Source organism: Schistocerca serialis, chromosome 2, assembly GCF_023864345.2.
Source record: "Schistocerca serialis cubense isolate TAMUIC-IGC-003099 chromosome 2, iqSchSeri2.2, whole genome shotgun sequence".
Taxonomy (NCBI): domain Eukaryota; kingdom Metazoa; phylum Arthropoda; class Insecta; order Orthoptera; family Acrididae; genus Schistocerca; species Schistocerca serialis.
This window is the reverse complement of record NC_064639.1, coordinates 389,035,887-389,063,493: the sequence shown is the minus strand read 5'-3', so window position 1 is coordinate 389,063,493 and position 27,607 is coordinate 389,035,887. Positions and strand designations below refer to the sequence as shown.

The window sequence follows — 27,607 nt, the reverse complement described above, 5'->3', positions numbered from 1 at the left end:
TCTGTCAGACTTTTGATACTATTTGGTAAGTGACCAAAGACTTTAGTGCCAGTATAATTCACCCCTTTCTGTGCCAAAGTTAGATTTAATCTTGAATAGTGAAGATCGTCCTTTCCCCTAGTATTGTCGTTATGCACACTGCTATTACTTTTGAATTGGGTTTGGTTGTTAATAACAAATTTCATAAGAGAGTATATATACTGAGAAGCTACTGTGAATATCCCTAGATCCTTAAATAAATGTCTGCAGGATGATCTTGGGTGGACTCCAGCTATTATTCTGATTACACGCTTTTGTGCAATAAATACTTTATTCCTCAGTGATGAATTACCCCAAAATATGATGCCATATGAAAGCAATGAGTGAAAATAGGCATAGTAAGCTAATTTACTAAGATGTTTATCACCAAAATTTGCAATGACCCTTATTGCATAAGTAGCTGAACTCAAACGTTTCAGCAGATCATCAATGTGTTTCTTCCAATTTAATCTCTCATCAATGGACATACCTAAAAATTTGGAATATTGTACCTTAGCTATATGCTTCTGATTAAGGTCTATATTTATTAATGGCGTCATACCATTCACTGTACGGAACTGTATGTACTGTGTCTTATCAAAATTCAGTGAGAGTCCGTTTACAAGGAACCACTTAGTAATTTTCTGAAAGACAGTATTGACAATTTCATCAGTTAATTCTTGTTTCTCAGGTGTGATTACTATACTTGTATCATCAGCGAAGAGAACTAACTTTGCCTCTTCATGAATATAGAATGGCAAGTCATTAATATATAATAAGAACAACAATGGACCCAAGACTGACCCATGTGGAACCCCATTCTTGATAGTTCCCCAGTTTGAGGAATGTGCTGATCTTTGCATGTTACGAGAACAACTTATTTCAACTTTCTGCACTCTTCCAGTTAGGTACGAATTAAACCATTTGTGCACTGTCCCACTCATGCCACAATACTTGAGCTTCTCTAGCAGAATTTCATGATTTACACAATCAAAAGCCTTTGAGAGATCACAAAAAATCCCAATGGGTGGTGTTCGGTTATTCAGATCATTCAAAATTTGACTGGTGAAAGCATATATGGCATTTTCTGTTGAAAAACCTTTCTGGAAACCAAACTGACATTTTGTTAGTACTTCATTTTTACAGATATGTGAAGCTACTCTTGAATACATTACTTTCTCAAAAATTTTGGATAAAGCTGTTAGAAGGGAGATTGGACGGTAATTGTTGACATCAGATCGATCCCCCTTTTTATGCAAAGGTATAACAATAGCATATTTCAGTCTATCAGGGAAAATGCCCTGTTCCAGAGAGCTATTACACAGGTGGCTGAGAATCTTACTTATCTGTTGAGAACAAGCTTTTAGTATTTTGCTGGAAATGCCATCAATTCCATGTGAGTTTTTGCTTTTAAGCAAGTTTATTATTTTCCTAATTTCAGAGGGAGAAGTGGGTGAGATTTCAATTGTATCAAATTGCATAGGTATGGCCTCTTCCATTAACAGCCTAGCATCTTCTAATGAACACTTGGATCCTACTATATCCACAACATTTAGAAAATGATTATTAAAAATATTTTCAACTTCTGACTTTTTGTTCGTAAAGTTTTCATTTAATTTGATGGTAATACTGTCTTCCTCTGCTCTTGGTTGACCTGTTTCTCTTTTAATAATATTCCAAATTGTTTTAATTTTATTATCAGAGTTGCTGATTTCAGACATGATACACATACTCCTGGATTTTTTAATAACTTTTCTTAATATAACACAGTAGTTTTTATAATTTTTGATAGTTTCCGGGTCACTACTCTTTCTTGCTGTCAGATACATTTCCCTTTTCCGGTTACAAGATATTTTTATACCCTTAGTAAGCCATGGTTTGTTACAAGGTTTCTTACGAGTATATTTAACTATTTTCTTGGGGAAGCAGTTTTCAAATGCATTTACAAAAATGTCATGAAATAAATTATATTTTAAATTGGCATCAGGTTCACGGTACACCTCATCCCAGTCTAACTGCTGTAAGCTTTCCCTGAAATTTGCAATTGTTAAATTGTTGACTGAACGTACTACTTTGGAGGACTGTTTAGTATTGCTGAATGGAGCTATGTCATATATTGTAACTAGCTGTGCACCATGATCAGAAAGACCATTCTCAACAGGCTGAGCATTTATCTGGTTAAACTTATCTTGGTCTATAAAGAAGTTATCTATCAGTGAGCTGCTATCCTTTACCACCCGAGTAGGAAAATCAATAACGGGTGTCAAATTGAAAGAACCGAGTAATACTTCAAGGTCATTTTTCCTATTACCCTCTTTCAGAGAATCTACATTGAAGTCCCCACAAATAATAATTTCCTTCCCCCTGTCTGACAGATAGCACAACAAGGAGTCCAAATTTTTCAGAAATAGATGAAAATTTCCTGATGGGGACCTATATACAGTTACAATTATAAATGTGCCTTTATTTAATTTAAGCTCACAGGCACATGCTTCTATATGTTTCTCTACACAAAACTTTTTTGTTTCTATACTTTTTGCACAATGATAACTTTTGACATATATGGCAACTCCTCCTTGCTCCATATTTTCTCTCATTACATGTGCAGAGAGCTTATAACCACTTACGTTTACCTTATCCATATCAGTAACAATGTGATGCTCAGACAGGCATAGTATATCTATTTCATTCTCAGCTTCTAAATCTTCCAAACAAACCAGAAGCTCATCTACTTTATTCTTTAAACTCCCAATATTTTGATGAAATATACTTACATTATTTTTAATTATACTTTTATGAGAACCTTTCCTTATTCTAACATTTGCAGTACTCTCCTGTCTGAGTTTCTCATTGTGCTTAGGCCTAGTTCCTATACCAGTGGTCACATGGTGTTCAGAGAGGCAGATTATGTCAATTGGGTTGGGTGACTTTAGTTCATCAATGCAATTACCTAGGACTGAGATACAACTTGGTGGAGATAAAATTTCTGGTGATTGGTGAAAATTTATAATTGATAGCTGTGATTGGTGATCCAATGTGCTAGAATTGTGCTGTTGAATTTCTTTCCTAAACTGAAGATTTGTTTCAATCCTGACCTCTCGTAGAACTTGACATCTTTCTGTCTTACCTATCCTAAAAAAGGTGCTGCTCCAACACCTGTAACCACTGGTATTTTACCATTCATGGCAGTGCCTCCCCCCCTTAAATTTCCTGCTATTACCCCAGCCAGTTTCCCCTTCCCTTTCCTGTTGAGATGTAGGCCGTGCCTGGTATAGTCCCACCTACTGAGATAATCAACAGGAACCACACCAATATGAGCCCCCGCACCCGACACAAGCAGCCGTTCCAACTCCAAATTAACTCTCCCAACAGAAGAGTTCAAATGAGGCCGGTCATGGCATCTCAGGACAGATACAAATTCAACATTGGTGTGTCTCGATGCCGACGCAATCTTTACCAGGTCACACTCTATGCTGTACCCAGGATCTCTGTCGATGCTGTTCCCTGGCCCTCCCACAATAACCACGGTGTCTTCCCTGGTAAATCCTTTACAGAGTGAACCTAAATCCTCTGTCACCTGATCCAGACTAGCACTTGGTTTGAAAAAATTTGTGACCTGGTATTCTGGTCCTAATTCCTCCTGCAGAAGGTCACATATATGGTAAGATTGTTCACATAAAAATACTTGTACTCCATAAGTAAAGGTCATTACTTCAAGTGGGTAAGTAGCAATTTGTCTACTAACGTTTGATCATACATAATAAATTTTTTAATCTATTTGGTTGCATAGTCCCATAACTTTGTTACTGAACGGTATTTTCAATAAATAGCTTCCTTTTTACTCCACAACACAACATATGATGTCCTACAAAAAGTTTCATGTGGGGCAACCTCCATATTAAACACAAAATTCTTTGTGATTCCAGGTTTATTAGCAAATACTGACATAATTTTCAATGAGATTTGCGAGTCCTATCTTCTGTGTTTGGTCCCGATAGGTTGACTCTGATACTTTTGCTGCAATTGATGTGACGTAAGATTGTTTTCTGTGTGAAGATAGAGAACACAAAATGGCTGATTTGGCCACACAATGATAAAAGAACATCGTAGCCAGAAATTTTTTTTATTGTATTAACATTATTTATTGTTATTTATATATGTGTGTTACTGTTAAATATTAACATTCGTATGACGAATTTTTCCCAATTTTTCGAAACTTCATATTATGGTCAAAGTTGGTAAAAAAGAGAATTTACCAATTGAAACCATGTCTTCACCATAAGATTTCGAAAATGAAGCATTAAATCTAAACGAATCACTCATAGATTTAATGGGATGATGGAAGACAGTATTGCCCTTGGCCTGCTTGCTACCTTCCTGAAAAAGTTGGAATTATGCGACTGCGAATGTGATCAGTGGGAAAAAGAGACGGAAGCTTTACGCAATCGCGAACATGGGAAAAGAAACAGGAACAAAGAGATAAAAAATTAAAAAATGAAATAAAAACCAAATTAGTCAACATCAGGTCCAAGCAAATGAATATGAAGCAAGCATATGCACCAATATTGAGCCAAGTCAATAAACTGGACAGTGATGTTGAAAACCTAAAAACTTTGCATTCTGCAATAAAGTCGGATGTGGAAGGCTTAACATCTTCCGTTACGAATCTCAAAAAAATAACCAAGAGATTTTGGATGAAGAGCTAGAATCTCACAAAAGACAAATAAATATTGGAATATCCAATTGGATAACCACTAAAAATACGGAACTTGACGCAAGAATTAATGTACCCATCGATAATACTGTGCAGTGCGTGTGGGAAGAAATATGTTCTGCCATCATCGGATCAACTCCTCAAGACACCATCCAAATTGAACCCTGCCTGGAACAGTTCCGTCCTCCGTCACAGCGGGACCCACCTCCTCTTCCTCAAAATCACCCTCTCCAAACCTTCCAGGAATTTCTGACTTCCAGCCTTGCATCTCAATCCTTCTTAAAAAACCTTAATCCTACACCCAACATCACCACTGCTGAAGCCCAGGCTATCCGTGATCTGAAGGCTGACCGATCCATCGTCATTCTTCCGGCGGACAAGGGTTCCACGACCGTGGTACTTGATCGTCGGGAGTATGTGGCTGAGGGACTGCGTCAGCTTTCAGACAACACCACATACAAAGTTTGCCAAGGTAACCCCATTCCCGATGTCCAGGCGGAGCTTCAAGGAATCCTCAGAACCTTAGGCCCCCTGCAAAACCTTTCACCTGACTCCATCAACCTCCTGACCCCACCGACACCCCGCACCCCTACCTTCTACCTTCTTCCTAAAATCCACAAACCCAATCATCCCGGCCGCCCCATTGTAGCTGGTTACCAAGCCCCCACTGAACGTATCTCTGCCTACGTAGATCAACACCTTCAACCCATTACATGCAGTCTCCCATCCTTCATCAAGGACACCAACCACTTCCTTGAACGCCTGGAATCCTTACCCAATCTGTTACCCCCGGAAACCATCCTTGTAACCATTGATGCCACGTCCTTATACACAAATATTCCGCACGTCCAGGGCCTCGCTGCGATGGAGCATTTCCTTTCACGCCGATCACCTGCCACCCTACCTAAAACCTCTTTCCTCATCACCTTAGCCAGCTTCATCCTGACCCACAACTTCTTCACTTTTGAGGGCCAGACATACCAACAATTAAAGGGAACAGCCATGGGCACCAGGATGGCCCCCTCGTACGCCAACCTATTCATGGGTCGCTTAGAGGAAGCCTTCTTGGTTACCCAAGTCTGCCAACCCAAAGTTTGGTACAGATTTATTGATGACATCTTCATGATCTGGACTCACAGTGAAGAAGAACTCCAGAATTTCCTCTTCAACCTCAACTCCTTTGGTTCCATCAGTTTCACCTGGTCCTACTCCAAATCCCATGCCACTTTCCTTGACGTTGACCTCCACCTGTCCAATGGCCAACTTCACACGTCCGTCCACATCAAACCCACCAACAAGCAACAGTACCTCCATTATGACAGCTGCCACCCATTCCACATCAAACGGTCCCTTCCCTACAGCCTAGGTCTTCGTGGCAAACGAATCTGCTCCAGTCCGGAATCCCTGAATCATTACACCAACAACCTGAAAACAGCTTTCGCATCCCGCAACTACCCTCCCGACCTGGTACAGAAGCAAATAACCAGAGCCACTTCCTCGTCCCCTCAAACCCAGAATCCCCCACAGAAGAACCACAAAAGTGCCCCACTTGTGACAGGATACTTTCCGGGACTGGACCAGACTCTGAATGTGGCTCTCCAGCAGGGATACGATTTCCTCAAATCCTGCCCTGAAATGAGATCCATCCTTCATGAAATCCTCCCCACTCCGCCAAGAGTGTCTTTCCGCCGTCCACCTAACCTTCGTAACCTGTTAGTTCATCCCTATGAAATCCCCAAACCACCTTCCCTACCCTCTGGCTCCTATCCTTGTAACCGCCCCCGATGCAAAACCTGTCCCATGCACCCTCCCACCACCACCTACTCCAGTCCTGTAACCCGGAAGGTGTACACGATCAGAGGCAGAGCCACGTGTGAAAGCACCCACGTGATTTACCAACTGACCTGCCTACACTGTGATGCATTCTATGTGGGAATGACCAGCAACAAACTGTCCATTCGCATGAATGGACACAGGCAGACAGTGTTTGTTGGTAATGAGGATCACCCTGTGGCTAAACATGCCTTGGTGCACAGCCAGCACATCTTGGCTCAGTGTTACACCGTCCGGGTTATCTGGATACTTCCCACCAACACCAACCTATCCGAACTCCGGAGATGGGAACTTGCCCTTCAGTATATCCTCTCTTCTCGTCATCCGCCAGGCCTCAATCTCCGCTAATTTTAGTTGCCGCCACTCATACCTCACCTGTCTTTCAACAACTTCTTTGCCTCTACACTTCTGCCTCGACTGACATCTCTGCCCAAACTCTTTGTCTTTAAATATGTCTGCTTGTGTCTGTATGTGTGGATGGATATGTGCGTGTGTGCGAGTGTATACCTGTCCTTTTTTCCCCCTAAGGTAAGTCTTTCCGCTCCCGGGATTGGAATGACTCCTTACCCTCTCCCTTAAAACCCACTTCCTTTCGTCTTCCCCTCTCCTTCCCTCTTTCCTGATGAGGCAACAGTTTGTTGCGAAAGCTTGAATTTTGTGTGTATGTTTGTGTTTGTTTGTGTGTCTATCGACCTGCCAGCGCTTTTGTTCGGTAAGTCACCTCATCTTTGTTTTTATATATAATTTTTCCCACGTGGAATGTTTCCTTCCATTATATAAATACAATTGGATGAATGGACTTCTTGTACTTGGGAAATGTTTGAAAATGGCGATGCTTGAGTAGACTTTGCTCAATTTTCACTGAATTCATTATACGTTTGTCTTCGTAATTATGTTTCGCTGGCGACAAGTCGGGTGTTTGGAAAATTCTATCATTCCCAAATGCCGTCTTTCGTGCACTTTCCTCGTTTGGCTGTTGCATAGGAAAGTTCATTTCCGTTCTGCTGTCTGTCAAAATAGCTTTCTCCAAATTTCAAATGCGAGCGTTCATTTCCTGTCTCCACATAGGCATTTCTTCGTTTGGTTCTTTTTCTTCATCTCACACATTGTGCGCGGTGCATGATTTCACTTTAATGGCAGAATATATTTCTTCCCACACGCACTGCACAGCGTTATCGATGGCAACATTAATTCTTGCGTCAAGTTCCGTATTTTTAGTGGTTATCCAGTTGGATATTCCAATATTTATTTGTCTTTTGTGAGATTCTAGCTCTTCATCCAAAATCTCTTGGTTATTTATTTTGAGGTTCGTAACGGAAGATGTTAAGCCTTCCACACCCGACTTTACTGCGGAATGCAAAGTTTTTAGGTTTTGAACATCGCTGTCCAGTTTATTGACTTGGCCCAGTATTGGTGCATATGCTTGCTTCATATTCATTAGCTTGGACCTGATATTGGCTAATTCAGTTTTTATTTCATTTTTTAATTCTTTATCTCTTTGTTCTTGTTTCCTTTCCCATGTTCGCTTTTGCGTAAAGCTTCTGTCTCTTTTTCCCGCTGATCGCATTCGTGGTTGCGTAACTCCAACTTTTTCAGGAAAGCAGTAAGCGGGTCAAGTGCAATACTGTCTTCCGTCATCCCATTAAATTGATCCGTACCCACTTTAGTTTCATTAATTGCAGTGGCTGTCCAACCTTTTTCGTTACTTTTTGCGATCTCCGAATTTGCGGCGGACATATTCAAGTCCGCGTTTTGATTTTCTAACTCAATTGCAGTGAAATCTGTGGGTGATTCATTTAGATTTACTGCTTCATTTTTTAAATCTGATGGTGAAGCCATGGTTTCAATTGGGAAATTCTCTTTTTTACCGATATTGACTATAATATGAAATTTCGAAAGATTGGGAAAAATTCGTCACACGAATGTTAATATTTAACAGTAACACACATATATAAATAACAATAAATAATGTTAATACAATAAATAATTTTCCTGCCTACGATGCTCTTTTATCATTGTGTGGCTAAATCAGCCATTTTGTGTTCTCTACCTTTACACACAAAACAATCTTAAGTCGATTTTTGCAAAATTGGATTTTTCTAAATACACACTTCCAAAATCACAGAGCTAAACTACAACTAACTACAATTTTACTTTTTGTAGAGAATCAAAGAAAAAAATGCTGTAGAAGTAAGTTACGATCTTGACAGAGCAAAATTTCATTTGAATTAGTTTTTGCCATAGAGATGTACAATTTGTCATAAACAGGATTGGTTGACCTTTTTGCATGTTGTGGTACAGTACATCAGATGGATTTAGGATGGTCCATTGATAGTGACCAGGCCAAATATCTCACGAAATAACCATCAAACGAAGAAACTACAAAGAACGAAACTCATCTAGCTTGAAAGGGGAAACCAGATGGCGCTATGGTTGGCCCACTAGATGGCGCTGCCATAGGTCAAACGGAAATCAACTGCATTTTTTTTAATAGGAACCTCCATTTTTTTATTACATATTTGTGTAGTACGTAAAGAAATATGAATGTTTTAATTGGACCACTTTTTTCACATTGTGATAGATGGCGTTGTAATAGTCACAAACGTATAAGTACGTGGTATCACGTAACATTCCACCAGTGCGGATGGTATTTGCTTCGTGATAAATTACCCATGTTAAAATGGACCATTTACCAATTGCGGAAAAGGTCGATATCATGTTGATGTATGGCTATTGTGATCAAAATGCCCAATGGGGGTGTGCTATGTATGCTGCTCGGTATCCTGGATGACATCATCCAAGTGTCTGGACAGTTACGTTATTTAAGGAAACAGGAAACAGGAAGTGTTGAGCCACATGTGAAATGTCAACCACGGCCTGCAACAAATGATGATGCCCAAGTAGGTGTTTTAGCTGCTGTTGCGGCTAATCCGCACATCAGTAGCAGACAAATTGCGCGAGAATTGAGAATCTCAAAAATGCTGGTGTTGAGAATGCTACATCAGCATCGATTGCACCCGTACCATATTTCTATGCACCAGGAATTGCATTGCGATGACTTTAAATGTCGTGTACAGTTCTGCCACTGGCCACAAGAGAAATTATGGGACGATGACAGATTTTTTGCACGGGTTCTATTTAGCGACGAAGCGTCACTCACCAACAGCGGTATCGTAAACTTGCATAATATGCGCTATTGGGCAACGTAAAATCCACAATGGCTGCGACAAGTGGAACATCAGCGACCTTGGCGGGTTAATGTATGGTGCGGCATTACGGGAGGAAGGATAATAGGCCCCCATTTTATCGATGGCAATCTCAATGGTGCATTGTATGCTGATTTCCTACGTAATTTTCTACCAATGTTACTACAAGATATTTCACTGCATGACAGAATGGCGATGTACTTCTAACATGATGGATGTCCGGCACATACCTCGCTTGCGGTTGAAGCGGTATTGAATAGCATATTTCATGACAGGTGGATTGGTCGTTGAAGCACCATACCATGGCCCACACGTTCTCCAGATCTGACGTCCCTGGATTTCTTTCTGTGGGGAAAGTTGAAGGATATTTGCTATCGTGATCCACCGATAACGCCTGATAACATGCGTCAGCGCATTGTCAATGCATGTGCGAACATTATGGAAGGCGAACTACTCGCTGTTGAGAGGAATGTCATTACACGTATTGCCAAATGCGTTGAGGATGACAGACATCATTTTGAGCATTTATTGCATTAATGTGGTATTTACAGGTAATCACACTGTAACAGCATGTGTTCTCAGAAATGATAAGTTCACAAAGGTACATGAATCACATTGGAACAACCGAAATAAAATGTTCAAATGTACCTACGTTCTGTACTTCAATTTAAAGAAGCTACCTGTTACCAACTGTTCGTCTAAAATTGTGGGCCATATGTTGGTGACTATTACAGCACCATCTATCACAAAGCGAAGAAAGTGGTCCAACTAAAACATTCATATTTCTATACATACTACACGAATATTTAATAAAAAATGCGGGTTCCTATTTTAAAAAATGCAGTTGATATTTGTTTGACCTATGGCAGCTCCATCTAGCGGGCCAACCAAAGCGCCATCTGGTTTCCCCCTTCAAACTACACGAGTTTCGTTCTTTGTAGTTCTTTTGTTTGACACTTATTTCGTGAGATATTTGGCACAGTCACGATCATTGGACCACCCTGTATATGAAATAGAAACACATATTTTATATTAGAAATTGGAATTTTAATTGCTTCGGCTAGCGTAAATTATGATGAATGTAACCTAAGCTTATAGTATATTCATATATTGGCAATAGTTGAGTAATTGAATGACTGTTAAGCAAAGTTTCTTCAAACTTAATGTATCCCAATTAATTTTGCTGTTCTACTATTATTTAAATATACGCATTGGACTGGTTACTTTTAATACTTAAATATTCACACACAACTATTAGTATGTGGAATAATTAGTGGTATCACTTCTTATCCTTAATTAAAAGTAAATGAATTAGATATTTCACACACATGCCACCGTTTTTGACTTTATAATAAAAATTAGTTTTATCAGAAAATTCACACAATACTATAGAACACATAATATTATCACTTCACTTCTTAATTTATTTTACTCTTTTTACATTTTTTGCTTGAAGTGAAGATCAGTAGGAATGCAGCGTGCCGAAAAATGGTTAATTTGTGTTTTTCGTAATCTCAGGGACATTTCTAACTGTCTTCTCACCTTGCGAGAAATTCAGTGTAATTTTATTTAATCTGGTGAGTATAACGTTGGCACCATAAGAAAAAATGTACTATAGAAATATCTATAACATTTATAAATTGGAAATTTGGGACTGCTATTACATTATGGAAATGGAAGAGGATGTGGATGAAGATTAAATGAGAGATACGATAGTGCGTGAAGAGTTTGACAGAGCCCTGAAAGACCTGAGTCGAAACAAGGCCCCGGGAGTAGACAACATTCCATTAGAACTACTGATGGCCTTGGGAGAGTTGGTTCTGTCAAAACTCTACCATCTGGTGAGCAATATGTACGAGATAGGCCAAGATGTACGAGACAGGCGAAATACCCTCAGACTTCCAGAAGAATATAATAATTCCAACCCCAAAGAAAGCAGGTGTTGACAGATGTGAAAATGACCGAACTATCAGTTTAATAAGTCACAGCTGCAAAATACTAACGTGAATTCTTTACAGGCGAATGGAAAAACTGGTAGAAGCCGACCTCGGGGAAGATCAGTTTGGATTCCGTAGAAATATTGGAACACGTGAGGCAATACTGACCTTACAACTTATCTTAGAAGAAAGATTAACCCTTAACTACTATCGACCGTCTCTCAGACTGCTGCCAATTTTTGTGTCGAGATATTTCTCACACCCCTGCAAAGCCAAATGGACTCTTCCATGTACCTTCCTATAGGCTGTCAAGCTACACGTGCCAGCATTCTTGCATTGTTGCTGCTCTTTGTTTCGTAATTATTAGCCTTGAGAGGTCTCACAGACGTACCATAGTGTTTGCGTGCCGCGTTTTTATTGCATGCTATTGTTTCTCCATGGCAGGGAAAGCTGGGACTTTTGTGCATCGTGTGGTATGTGAGACAGGTGTCTTCACTTGCAGGATGAGCCTCAGACACCGAAAGAAGATTTCGAAAATCGAAAAACGTGCACCTCGTCCCTCCTCGTCTGAAGAGGAAAACAAGGTATCCATGTCAACAGCGTGGTGTTCCGATTTGTTTGGAGTGTTCCAGGAAGGTCTGCGTGAAGTGTTTGCGGATAGAAATTGACTAAAGTATGATTCAGTGGCACAAGAGAACAAGTATTTAGTTTTTACTTTTAATTTTAGAAGTAAAATGGTGGCAAAGTTTCTCCATTCATAGACTTATGGACTGAAATATTCGCTCTACATTGCAAAGTGAGTCGTAAACTGAAAGCTGACTTCGCACACAATTTATCGTAAGTCATGTCGGATTTTTCCACCTAGTTATGTTGCCAATTTGTAATATAATCCCTCTGATGAAAATCTATATGTGAGTAGAGAGCTAACAATTTGCTGTTATTTTCCTAACACATAAAATAAAAATATATTCCAGATTTCACTTTGTTTTAATTGTTGAAGTGTTTAAAATACCGCAGTGTTTAAAAAAAATCAAATATCTACAAAAGCCACCTCTAAGAAGTGTAATGAATGACTGGAAGTCAAGAAACTATATATATTCAGCAAAATTCTGGTTTGATATATAAAACAGAAAAATGCGGTTTGTGAGACCCCTCCGTAGTAATTGTGTTCCTGTGAATGACCATAGTAGTTAAGGGTTAAGGAAAGGCAAACCTATGTTTCTAGCATTTGTAGATTTAGAGAAAGCCTTTTGACAATGTTGACTGGAATGCTCTCTTTCAAATTCTAAAGGTGGCAGGGGTAAAATACAGGGAGCGAAAGGCTATTTACAATTTGTACAGAAACCAGATGGCAGTTATAAGAGTCGAGGGGCATGCAAGGGAAGCAGTGGTTGGGAAGGGAGTGAGACAGGGTTGTATTCTCTCCCCAATGTTATTCAATCTGTATATTGAGCAAGCAGTAAAGGAAACAAAAGAAAAAATTGGAGTAGGAATTAAGATCCATGGAGAAGAAATAAAATTTTGAGGTTCACCGATGACATTGTAATTCTGTCAGAGACAGCAAAGGACTTGGAAGAGCAATTGAACGGAATGGACAGTGTCTTGAAAGGAGGATATGAGATGAACATCAACAAAAGCAAAACGAGGATAATGGAATGTAGTCTAATTAAATCAGGTGATGCTGAGGGAATTAGATTAGCAAATGAGACACTTAAAGTAGTAAATGAGTTTTGCTATTTGGGGAGCAAAATAACAGATGATGGTCGAAGCAGAGATGACATAAAATGTTGACTGGCAACTGCAAAGAAAGCGTTTCTGAAGAAGAGAAATTTGTTAACATCGAGTATAGATTTAAGTGTCGGGAAGTCATTCTGAAAGTATTTGTATTGAGTGTAGCCATGTATGGAAGTGAAACCTGGATGATAAATAGTTTGGACAAGAAGAGAATAGAAGGTTTCAAAATGTGGTGCTACAGAAGAGTGCTGAAGATAAGGTGGGTAGATCACATAACTAATGAGGAGGTATTGAATAGAATTGGGGAGAAGAGGAGTTTGTGGCACAACTTGACAAGAAGAAGGAACCGGTTGGTAGGACATGTTCTGAGGCATCAAGGGATCACAAATTTAGCATTGGAGGGCAGCGTGGAGTGTAAAAATAGTAGAGGGAGACGAAGAGATGAATACACTAAGCAGATTCAGAAGGATGTAGGTTGCAGTAAGTACCGGGAGATGAAGAAGATTGCACAGGATAGAGTAGCATGGAGAGCTGCATCAAACCAGTCTCAGGACTGAGGACCACAACAACAACAACATTACAAAATGAAAGCAGAAATGTTAAATTAAACAATTATTATTTTAGAAGTTCTTCCAATCCATATATTTCTATATGTGGCATATGCATTTCAGAGTGAATTTTTTATCTGTTTTTGCTATTTTATATTTTTAGTTTTTACTGAGTTTAATGAAGGCAATGTTGGCCTGATATATTCGACGATGCCCTTTGGCTACACTGTCTAAAGGATCCTTCTAAGAAATACCAAATTGAGGTATTTGCTCTTTCAGTATTTGATCTGTTTATACATGCTTTTAGGTTATCCAAGTCTGCACAATGCGATCACAATTCTTAAATAGATGTATTTGTTCTCTGTTTTCTATGTAGATAACATGAAGATGCCTAAATAAGGCGAAACACACAGTTGAACAATAAAAAACTAAAATTGCAACTAAGACTATTTTTAACCAATACAATTATTATTTAATAAAGTAAATAATTTGTACAGAAATCTAACATTTTGTGAATAATTCTCACAATTTTGAACATGACAAAGAATTCTGCCATATTTTGGCGAAATACTTGGAAATTACAATAATCTTAGCTCAGCTCAGGAGCAATTGGCGATAATAATAAAATGATTAAATAAATTCCCGCAGGAATACAAGTTTAGTTCATTCAAACAAAAAGGAAGAAAACAGAGGTCTGATAGCGTAAGATGCTGTCGGAAAGGAACACGATTAAAGAAGAGAGAGAAAAGATGAGCGCACATTCTTATATAGAACAAAATACAGATGATGTCGATACACCACTCTCATTATTCTGGGCATACATATTCACTGACTGGCAGAGTAGTTCATTGACTCAGTGGTTAAATTATATCTTTAAACCTTAATGTTGTGATAGAGAAAGAAACTAGTATGTTGTTACATCACAGGCAGGACACAATATTATAAGGTGCTCATCATTGAGTGTAACACAAAACACAGTTCATGCAAAATATGTGTGAAACCTTTTGTGCAGTACTGTAGAACTGGTAGTGTTTTGGCATAACTTCTGGCAAAATGACGTGAAATGTCAAAAAAACGATACCTATCTGATAATAGTTCAGACACTAGAAAACATTGTTAAGTGAAGGGAAGCCTGGAACAAAGTCGGAATAAACGTTAAAGCCATTTATTTGTGTAAGTGGGGCTTAAGAGCTTGTTGTGTCAAAACATTACCAATAGGGACGTCCATCTGTATTCTTACAAATTTATTGCTGTGCACAGGTTAAAGAAACCAGATAAACTTTTGCATGCTGATTTCTGCCACTGGTCTCTGAGTGAAGTGGAATCATGAATTTTTGACCCTCAGCTTTTCATTTCTTCAGGGGAGGCCATGTTCTGTCTGTTAGGGAGTGTGAACTCACAGAACATGCACCATTATGCATCAAAAATCCTCCTCTGTGCCTTGAAGGTTCTTGTGTAATCCTAAGATTGGTGTATGGTGCATAATGTCAGGTGTTCACATCATAACACAATTATTTTGCCCAACCATTAATGCAATCCAGTGTGCCCAGAAACTATTTAACCCATGCGTGAATCAGCTCACTGAAGATAATCATCTGTATGGATATTTTCACAGAGATGGAGCAGCAGCACACTGTGTCTTGATAACCTTGGCACAAATGCATTAGGTGTTCAGTGAAGAGAGGACAAATTGAAGGGTCATGTGTACTCAAATAATCTCATATACTGGAAGAGGTACAGGAGATCATTGAAAATAAAATTATGTTAGAAAAATAGTTACCAATCACGAGTGTAAGGACATTTTTGTTCAGCGTATTTTATTTATCTCTGCTATTACTGGTTTTTAACGTTTGTTCATTGTCAGATGGTTGCATTATAGGATGAACTACTGATCATACACTGATTGTTTTGCTTGCCATGTTGCCAGTAAACGTGTCCTGATACCTTTGAAGGTTGGGCCGAAATGCTTCGCGTTTCTCACAGTTTGACGAATTGAGCACAGTGCTTAATTGACATTGACAGTTGCCACTTCTAGCATCTTCTTTGATGTTCATTAACAAGGGCCAATCCCTCATCAGTTACATTGTAAATAGTTTCTAAATCTGTTTCATTTCGGCCATCCTGTACATATTATGTTGCACTGTGCATTTTTCATCAGTGTAAATATCTAACATTGATGTTAAATGGCAGCTGCACCAGTAATAAATCATCTTTATTATAGAGAGGCCTGAAATGATTATTTGCCTTTTTGGTTTATCAGTAAATGACATGTACTGTAGTTTCAGTGGTCACCTATGTGCTGAATTCATTATGATTCTGACCTGCTAATTAGATCCAAATAACTGTGTCTTCAATGGTGGAGGATGAAAGAAAGCTTGTATTCTTGTCCAGTCTACGTATCGATGAAGAAAATTTCTTTTTTCAGTTGCCAATCTTCTTTTAACATCAACAAATAACTCCCATCAGACAAGTATAATACAATCACATTACAAGTGCTTGGATTACTTAAGTCACGTCTCATTAGACTCCACATCATGAATACGCATTGACAAAGGAAAACCAGAGAATGAATATTATCAGAATGACAGCATAAAAAAATTCTTTTGTTTTTGCTGTTACAGTAACACTGTTGTTGTCATGAGCACCATTCCCCGGGATGCGACACACCTTCACGCTGCAATTTGTAAGAATAAACAGCCCACAGCAGTTGGAGATGCTAAGCTCTTTGTCCCATCTATGTACCTCACATTACCTTCACTTATTATGAGACCATTTTTCCCAAAATAGCTGTCTGAAACATAACTATTAATGCAAAAAAATGTTAAATATCACGATCATCTTTTATTGTTTAGAACAGGCACGTCCAAACTGTGTGCCTGGGGCGCTAGTGCCCGTGATTGCCTGAGGCCAGCACCGTGAGTGAATTCGTGGCTGAGCTGTGTTGCTTAGCTAACTGTGCAGTCCGCCCACCGTGCCTCGCCATGCAGCTATATGTGCACTTTATACGGAAGACAGCTGTCAAAAGCATTGATACATGATACAACACACAAAGCCATTAGTCAACAGACTTAAAAAAAGGAACATTTCGTTTTGGATAATTTTTATATTTGGGTTGCATTACATCGCTTCGCACAGACGTAAGAAAAAGTTTCAGGTGCGTTATTTTTTGCCACTTTCTGAAAAACCATCACAAATGCTCTATTGGACAGCAAACTGTCATTGAGAGTCATTCTTTGTTCTTGTGTATTTGTATTTTGATGGATGGGAACACACATGTTGTATTTTGATCTATGTTTTCAATAAATTAAAATGCAAATATTCCAATAGATAAAAATTTATTTTGCGAACACATTTTGCTGTCCTTGCTAGCATCTACGACCGCTTTTCAGAGGAACTTGGGGAAAATGCACATAAAACCAATCTTTTTTTTGTTAGTTTTTTATGTGGGTTTCAATGAATGAAACAATTAATTGTTAAAGTGATAGAAGTGTTTAAAAAACAGGATTGTGCAAAATTAATTGTAAGGTTTTTTTTGCCATTTTAGGAGCACGAAACAGATTGGCATAGTTTGAGTACAAGTACAAATGCTTGCTGAGAATTGCGAAAGCAGGGAAACCCTTTGCAGGTGAGAATCTCATGAAGGGCTGCCTGATTGACATGGCGCCTTGTATTTGTCCAGAAAATCTCACGGAAAAATTTGAAAAAATAACTCTTTTGCCTCAGACTGTTGCTCACCGAGTCAAAGATATGGTCTCAGATATGGAGCAGCAATTAGTCGAGAGAGCAGCAAACTTTGTTTCATTTTCTATTGCTCTTTATGAGTCCTCGGACACTGTGGACATATCTCAGCTCGTCATATTCGTTCGGGGTGTCAATGACAATCTGCCTGTCACCAAAAAATTTCTCGACCTTATGCCATTATAAGACATAACCGTGGGTTTGGATATTTTTCTAGCTGTGGAAAATGTGTTTGAGTCAGTGGGTTTAAAATGGGAACGCCTGACCAGTGTAACAACAGATGGAGCCCCTGCGCTACGAGGGATACGCACTGGATTTCTAGGTTACGTCAGGTCAAAAACGGCTGAAGTCAGCTGTTCCTTATCATGGCAGTCCATTGTCTCACACACCAGGAGGCACTTGGTGCGAAGGTTGTCGGTTGTCAGCATAAAAAATGTCACAGATGCAGTTGTTCGAACAGTTAATTAACTCACTCACATGGACTCGCACATCACCAATTCAAAGAATTTCTGGCTGATATCGAAGAGGAATACCTGGAGATCCCCCACCATGCTGAAGTAAGATGAATGACCAGAGGGAAGGTGCTTCACCATTTTTTCATCTTGAGCAACAAAATCAATACCTTTTTGGAAATGAAAGGATATCCAAAAGAATTGGGTGAATATTGGTGAATTTGGCTTTTTTGAATGCTCTAACTGGTCATTTAAATATTTTGAACCTTTCACTCCAAGGCAAAAATCACTCTCTTGTTGATTTAGTGCAGACAATTCCAGCATTTCAAAAAAACTTATTTTGTTGGAAAAACAGTTGAGCGAGGAGCATTGTATACCCTTCCCTGCATTAGGCAGCATTAAAGATGATGTGGATTTTTCAGATTATGTTCTAATCATTTGCAAATTCCAAGAAGAGTGTGAAAACAGACTTTAGGACATAAGTGAGCTTCAGCCGGCCTTAGATATAGTTGTTTGCGTGTTTTCCCTTCTGGCAGAGGATGTCTCACAAGTGTTTCAACTAGAACTGATTGACCTGCAGTGCAATGTCCGCCTGAAGGACCGCTTTCTTATGTATAAAACTTTGGATGACTTTTACAGCTCTTTTCCACGAGGAAGTATCCTCTTTGGCACAAGCATGTGGCCAATGTTCTTTCAATGTGGTTTGCTAAAACTAAGAACCGTTCACTACTTAGCGAAAAAAATTTGACTATTTCTTTGAGATTAGCAGTCTCCCACAATATTTTGCCAAACCTAGACAAAATCGTTTCCTCGAAAAAGAAAAACATGTAAAATGTTAATTGCCTTCTTTAACAATTTTGACTGTAAGGATTAAAGGTCTTTATAACCTTAATTCTATTTTTTAAATAAATTTTCAAACTTGGTCAATTAAAATTATTGTGTACAAAACAGGAAACCCAGGATCTGGTGTCTAAACTCTGAAAAGGGATGCAGAAAGCTGTTTACTTGTAACTACTAATAGTAAGAATCAGACACTATATCCTTTACATAAAATTATTTCTAAATTAGAATATTTATGACACTAGTTCATTTAAGAAATTAATATATCTTTCAGAAGGCATCTACTGTACAGATAAGTGTGCATGTGCAATGCTAATAGAATCAACCTGTGGGTCAGGAAACTACTAAGATGTTGTTCGATTCTTGTTTTGGATATTGTTTTTTAAAGCTTTGCGTAGTAATTCTGCCACACGAACACTAATTGTTTCATAAACAGTAAATGATTTGCTTGTTTAACCGTTCATTGACCACTTTTACAGAGCTGCACTTCCACTGTTATTTTGTTTTTGTTGGATCTTACCGTGGGACAGTCCTGTACAGAGCAGTGCTGTGACAGCTATCTCTCTCCCTCCTATGCAGACACTAGCAACACAAAGTCATGGACGTGGCGCTGAACTACAGTGCCTCGTGCCCGCGGAGTGTGGTCGCGCTTGCCAGGCGCAATTCTTGGATGGGCCTGGTTTAGAAGGACAGATAATGTACTCCATCATTTTTTCTAAAATAATTTGTCACACCGAAAATCATAATTACTACTTTTTTCACAGCATGGAGCTCAATTTATGATTCTTAGCACCCCCTTTTAGGCCTTTTGCAAGAATGAGCACTGGTAATAATTTGAAACTGTCAGAATTGAACAATGGAATGCGACACTGTTTTCCATCAACATCAGTGTTTTAAAAAAATGAGGAAGCAATATAATATAGTCGGGAATGATAATTTTGAGTAAAAATGTGTTGTGTTAAGAAACCAGATCTTGTAAATGGAAATTGAAGATATTGATCATTACAAGAATGACTCATTGAAGCTTCAGTGTAGTATGTTTAAGAGAGAGAGAGAACAGTGCAATTAATGTAATTATCTAGAAGCATAGATTTTTGTGTGGCCCATGTCTCAATCAAGACAATAAGAGACACCAGAAAACACTTAAAAATTATGAAAGAAGTAGAAGAATATAGTTGAAACTTAATGAAATTTAGTTGAAACTTAATGATCTTATTTTCCTTTGTGTGACCATTGCTCTATCAGATTACTTTTACAACATCGCTGTAATTACTTTAATATCCAGAATCAAAATCTTCGCTACATCACATCTTTATAAATAACTCACCATATTACTTAGCGTTAACAAATTATACAAAACTTCCTGGCAGATTATACAACCTCTTCTTTGTCATATACTTCTACATGAGCTACATTATTTGACCATCTTCATCATTCCACGTACAGTATCTTGGTAAATTTCAAAGTTCACATTCTTTCTCACACAATAAGGGTTCATTGTTGATAAAACTGTGCTTTGATAGTCTGCACATCTCCAGGACAAGGCGGTGAGCCATAGAATACTTATTTGTGTGTCTGAGCGGATCTTTCCTCTCACTAGGACACAGTGGTGGCTGTCACTTGCAGAGGATTTGTGTCATCGCTCAATACAGCTCACCACATGCAAAATAAAAATAAAACTGTCACAAAAGACATGTGTCTTTATCTATGGCTTGTTATTTTATAATTTTTAGTTGTGAGCATCATTTGTCAGTAAGAAGACGTAACATAGGGAAGCACATCTCTTGTATGGAGTGGTATGTATCACTGAAACAAATTCCTGTAACATATGCATATTGTTGATGAGTGTGGAGCACACCAGTCCCTTTAAACGTTCTCAAACCAAAAATCTAATGGGTTAATGACAGGTGAAGGAAGCATTGGCCATAGATTGGGGAGGGGGGGGGGGGGGGGAAATCAGTCGGCAATGAGATGCTGTATGGAAGGATGTAGGGTCAGCACACCACTGTCATGGCTATTGCTGAGTTAACAGCCCTGGCATCATTACTACTTAGACAGGTAGTTCCTCAGTGTCACAAGGCAAAGTGCACCTCATTCCAGTCCTCCCACCAAGGAAATAACCCTGATAACACCCTGAATTGAACCCAGGTCCCCTGCACAGCAGTTAGCCGTGCTGATCACTGAGCTACAGAATTGAACCAAATTCAGATGTTTTTATCTTAACTACTGTTGTCACAGACAGAGAAAAGAATATGGTGCCTCACAGTACGTAAACTACATCTGTTGTCTTTCTTCAAGCATAATCGTCCCTTCTCTTGCTCCTCCACATCTTATAGGTGAACTGTGCAAGGTCTACCATGTACCTTATCCTCTTTGCAAAGAGTCCCTTGTCTGCAAGTTGCTGTAACAACCTGCTGAATTTTTTTCAGATGTAATATGGCATAGAGAATGTTGTGTGTCATTCATGGTGGGTGTCTGTTGATTAATGTTGTTGGCTGAACCATAGCAGAGTATCATGTATGCCATTTTCCCTGTGGAATAACAGGAATCCATTTTACTGTTAATGTTGTTCACAATACGCAGCACCACTAATTGTATTCTGACGTGAGCACATTATCAGAATGATACATAGTGTGTGGCTGATGTTATAAGCCTATGTCTGACTACAGTATCACAGTAGGAGGACTAAGTACAGATATAAACACAACCAATGAGCAGTGAATGTCAATGGGAATACTGCCTACTACAGTGAGTATTTTTTCCGAACATGTGTGTACAAGACCTTTTTTTCTAGTTTTTATTAGTGTTATCTCATTTAAGAGGAAGGGACACTCTTTATAAACACCTTGTACACTGCAGTGTTACTTCTTACTGGTGGAACATCCTGGCATTTCTGAAAAACTGAAATGAAATGAAGTGATCATGTGGCATTGTTGGCTTTGAGGCACTGTCCGGGGAATTTTGGGCACCGGGTTGCAAGTCTTATTTCAGGTGATGCCACATTGGGCGACTTGTGTGTCAGTGGTGGTGATGGTGATGATGTTGATGATGATGATGATGATGACGACGACGACAACGTTAATACAACACTCAGTCCACGGGTGAAGAAAATCTCCAGCCTGCCCAGGAATCGAACCCAGGCCCACAGCATGGAAGACAAACATGTTATCACTCAGTTAAGCAGTGTATTGGTAAAAATATTGCACTATAGTCAATTTTTTTGTTATTGCAGTATTTCATGAGATACTAAATGGGGGCATTACTTCATAATTGTCAATTGTAATTTATTTTTATGTACTCTAGTTTAATAGGAAAAATGAATGTAACATGTCATTTTCAAAAGGTGTTCTTACTTTGTTACTCACTTTCTCATTTTTAATTGCATTCAAATTCCAGAATGAATGTTTTCCTGTGTGGTGGGGAATACATTTGAAGGATTCTTTCTAACATATTAAAATTATGTGCTGTACTGGGAACTTTACATTGTTCAAGATGGTGATGATTTGTAGTTTAGAGTGCTGAACAGCAAGGTGCCCTATGTTGTTCAAGCCATGTTTTTATCAAGTGACTATTCAAGCATGCTTTACAGCTCAGTTCAAATCTTCAGTCTTCAAGTGTTTCTCTGCATATTTTGTCAGACTGGCACACATAAGAAGGAGGAGGAGGAAGAGGAGAGAAAGGCAGAGGATGACTTAGCCACAATTTAAGAGACATTCTCAGACTTTGCAGCAATGTGTTCACTATCAAAGTAAAACTATTTGCCTTTCATCAAAATAAAGCTGTTAGCCTTTCATGGGCAATGATCGTACCTACTTCACCATTCAGGCATGCCACATGACCTGATTTGAAACTTTGGAAAGTTGAATAGAGTGCTGTCTAATTTTAGCTCTGTGTTAGAATGTGAGAGAATTTGAGTAGCTTAATTTACAAAAGTAATACCAACAAAAGCTAAAAGACCAGGTTTGATTTGCAGTCCAGGATACAGTTTTGCTATGTTAAGATATTTATTTGAAAATGTTCATAGCACTTCCTACAGTTCCTTTAAGCATTTGTGGCAATTAAACTGCCTAAGCAGCAACCAGGGGAAGAGGATGAAGCAAAATGAAACTTCATGGTTTTAGAGGGAGAGGGTATGTGAGGTCATTTCAGTGATTACAAAGTAGAGTCAAATTTATGAAGAACTTGACTTATTAGCCTGTTTATTAGTGTGATTTTGCACTGTCATATGACCTGGATCCAGCACTGATTTCATTGGCAAGTTGGCCCACAGTTGCTGTTTCCAGGATACCGTCACTGAGAGAGCATTGACATCTGAGCTGGTCCCACACATGCTCTGTAGGGGACAGATCTGGGGATTTTCCTGACAATGTGAACACCTCAACATATGCAGACAGTTCATAGAGACATGTACTGTGCATGGATGAGCATTGTCATGAGTACTGAAAAATGGCACCATGATACTGTCACATGAGAGGTAACACATGAGGGGACAGGATCTCTCTGACGTACCATTGTGCCATCAGAGTTCCCTCAATCATTACCGACCATGACCTGAAGTCGTACTCAATGGCTTGCCACACCATTACACCAGAGCTGACACCACTATGACACTCCAAAACATTGGAAGAATCTGATCTCATGCCAGTTTGCTGCCGTACTCATTGACGATGATTGTTTGGTGTTGTGCAGAGCCACAATTCATTGCTAAGCAAAATGTGATGCCATCATCAGCAGTCCATGTTGCCCGGTCACAGCACCACTCCACACACAGTCTTTGGTGTTATCATGGCAATGGCAGCCTATGCATAGGACCCTGATTCCCTAGCATGACTGCAGCTAGTCCCTGACCAATGGTGCAGGATGACAGTGAATGTTGCAGGGAGTCCATTACTTGTTCTTAGATGGCAAGAGAAGATGTGAAGGACTTAAGATGTGATTGTTTCACGCTGCACCAATCTTCCCTTGTGGTGGTTGACAGGAACCTTGACAATGCATATGCCTTCCCTTGTATCCCCATGCAGTCCAGAATCAGGCCATTGCCACATCTGTATGCACCACATATCTGGATATTGCTCAATTTGACCAGCCTCACAAATGGAGATACACAGGGAGGCTCATTTCAAACTCTGTCATGTGTTAATAATGCTGTCTCATACGAGTGTGAGTTATTTCCATGTCCTTCACAGTGCTCACTTAACATCTGATCTCATGGCCTAATGGTGGGTAGCTTTGCTGCCTCTGGATCACAGGGTCCCGGGTCCAACTCCACTGCACGGTTGGGGATTTTCTCTGGCTGGGGACTGGTGTTTGTGTTGTCCTAATCATTTCATCACCATTTGGGAAAATGGTGAAACTGAACAGTGAAACAATTGGGAATTTGTATGGACGCTGATAACCGTGCGGTTGAGCGCTCCTTAAATGAAAAATCATCATCGTCATCTGATGTTGTTCACTCCTTTTATGTACTCCATGAAGTCTGGTAACAACACTAAACATGAACAATACAAACACATCGTGGCAGCTGTTTTATCTGTAACAGAATTGAAACTGTAGTTGTTTACATGCTCACATATGATGTGTGCATGTAAGAAGCTACATTGACACCCACATATGTCTTGTGAGTGCTTCAGTTTTTTTGTCAAGCAGTATTTTTTACCTTTTGTAATTTAATTAATAGCATAAATTGCAATTAACCAGTATTGTGTTTAGGTAGCAGGAAATGAGTTTTTATTCAGGCAATTTTCAAATGCAAACAATCAGTGGAGGGATAGACAATTCATTCTAATTACAGTAATAAGTTATTGATTTGGTGATATTATTGTCTTGTGTTTTAGGTCGAACTATTATTCTGACAACACATTTTCTGGATGAAGCAGATATTCTTGGTGATCGTATTGCTATCATTTGTGAAGGAACACTGCGCTGTTGTGGATCTAGTCTGTTCTTGAAATCTAGATTTGGAAAAGGTTATTATTTAACTGTGGAAACTGTCTCTTCAAGTATAAGAGATCATGGTAATAATTTTGGTTCACACAATTCAAGTGATGTGGTATGTATCTTTAATTATGCGGTACATTAATTTTTCTTGTACTATCATGATTGTATTTCAGCGCATGTATAAATATATTTTTGAAATAAGTTATGGTCACTGGTGTATACTACACCCATGTTCAGAAAAAACGGAACACCTTGAATGACTAGAGTTTTTTATTTTATTTATTTATTTTTTGAGTCATCAGTCTTCTGACTAGTTTGATGCGGCCCGCCATGAATTCCTCTCCTGTGCCAAACTCTTCATCTCAGAGTAGCACTGGCAACCTACGTCCTCAGTTATTTGCTGACTGTATTCCAATCTGTGCCTTCCTCTACAGTTTTTGTCCTTTAAAGGTCCCTCTAGTACTATGGAAATCACTCCCTTATGTTTTAACAGATGTTCTAGCATCCTGTCCTTTCTCCTTTTCCAGTGTTTTCCACATATTCCTTTTCTCTCCAATTCTGCACAGAACCTCCTCATTCCTTACCTTATAAGTCCACCTAATTTTCAACATTCGCCTATAACACCATATCTCAGATGCTTCGTTTCTCTTCTGTTCTGGTTTTCTGACAGCCCATATTTCACTACCATACAATGCTGTGCTCCAAAAGTACATTCTCAGAAATTTTTTTCTCAAATTAAGGTCTATGTTTGGTACTAGTAGATATCTGTTGGTCAGGAGTGCCCTTTTTGCCAGTGATAGTCTGCTTTTGATGTCCTCTTTGCTCCATCCGTCATTGATTACTTTTCTGCTTAGGTAGTAGAATTAGTTTACTTCATCTACTTCATGACCATCAGTCCTAATGTAAGTTTCTCGCTGTTCTCATTTCTGCTACTTCTCATTACTTTTGTCTTTCTTTGATTTGCTCTCAATCCATATTCTGTACTCATTAGACTGTTCATCCCATTCAGCAGATCATGTAATTCTTCTTCACTTTCTCTCAGGCTAGCAATGTCATCAGCAAATCGTATCATTGATATCCTTTCACCTTGAATTTTAATTCCACTCCTGAACCTTCCTTTTATTTCTATCATTGCTTCTTTGATGTAAAGATTGAACAGTAAAGGTGAAAGACTGCATCCCTGCCTTACATCCTTTTTAATCCAAGCACTTTGTTCTTATTGTTCACTTGTATTATTCCCTCTTGCCTTTTGTTCATATTTTATATTAACCATCTCTCCCTCTAGCTTACCCCTATTTTTCTCATAATTTCAACAATCTTGCACCATTTTACATTGTCCAATGCTTTTTCTGGGTCGACAAATCCTATGAACGGGTCTTGATTTTTCTTTAGCCTTGCTTCCAATATCAACCACAACATCAGAATTGCCTCTCTGGTGCCTTTACCTTTCCTAAAGCAAACTGATTGTCACCTAACGCATCCTAAATTTTGTTTTCTATTCTTCTGTATGTTATTCATGTCAGCAACTTGGAAGTATGAGCTGTTAAGCTGATTGTGCAAAATTTTTACATTTGTCAGCTCTTGCAGTCTTCGTAATTCTGTAGATGATATTTTAAAGTCAGTTGGTATGTCGCCTGACTCGTACATTCTACACACGAACATGAATAGTCATTTTGTTGCCACTTCCCCAAATGATTTTAGAAATTCTGATGGAATGTTATCTACCCCATCTGCCTTATTTGATCTTAAGTCCTCCAAAGTTCTCTTAAATTCTGATTGTAATACTGGATCCCCCAACTCTTCTAAATCGATCCTTGTTTCATCTTCTATCATTCAAGGTGCTATTTCCACCTATCCACTCTCTCCTCTGCATTTAACAGTGGAATTCCCGTTGCACTCTTAATGTTACCATCCTTGCATTTAATTTCACTGAAGGTTGTTTTGACTTTCCTATATGCAGAGTAAGTCCTACTGCCAATCATTTCTTTTTCGATTTCTTCGCATTTTTCATGCAGCCATTTCATCTTAGCTTCCCTGCACTTCCTATTTATTTCATTCCTCAGTGACTTGTATTTCTGTATTCCTGAACTTCCCTGAACATTTTTGTCCTTCCTTCTTTCATCGATTATTTGAAGTATTTCTTCTGTTATCCTCAGTTTCTTCGCAGATACCTTCTTTGTACCCGACTTCTGTGATTGCCCTTTTTAGAGATGTTCATTCCTCTTCTACTGTACTGTCTACTGAGCTATACCGAATTGCTGTGTCTATAGCCTTAGTGAACTTCAAACGTATCTCATCATTCCTGAGTACTTCTGTATCCCACTTCTTTGCATATTGATTCTTCCTGGCTAATCTCCGAGACTTCAGCCTACTCCTCATCACTACTACATTGTGATCTGAGTCTACATCTGCTCCTGGGTACGCTTTACAATCGAGTCCCTGATATCGAAATCTCTGTCGACCATGATGAAATCTAACTGAAATCTTCCAGTATTACCCAGCCTTTTCCAAGTATACATTCTCCTCTTGTGATTCTTGAACAGAGTATTCACTATTACCAGCTGAAATTTATTGCAGAGCTCAGTTAGTCTTTCTCCTCTCGCATTCCTTGTCCCAAGCCCATATTCTTATGTAACCTTTTTTCTACTGC

General features: G+C 38.9%; 1 protein-coding gene across 4 annotated transcripts in view; it reads left to right on the top strand.

Annotated features, from left to right (window-relative positions):
- Window positions 1-27,607, top strand: part of LOC126457215 (ATP-binding cassette sub-family A member 7-like) — a 594,847-nt gene that overhangs the window by 285,771 nt on the left and 281,469 nt on the right. For all 4 annotated transcript variants that reach the window (XR_007585450.1, XM_050093334.1, XM_050093335.1 and 1 more), the window contains exon 24: window positions 24,855-25,069. Coding sequence is in view for 3 of the 4 variants with exons in the window: in XM_050093334.1 (XP_049949291.1) it covers window positions 24,855-25,069 (215 nt within the window). In the remaining variant the exon portion in view is untranslated. The remainder of the gene's footprint in view (window positions 1-24,854; window positions 25,070-27,607) is intronic.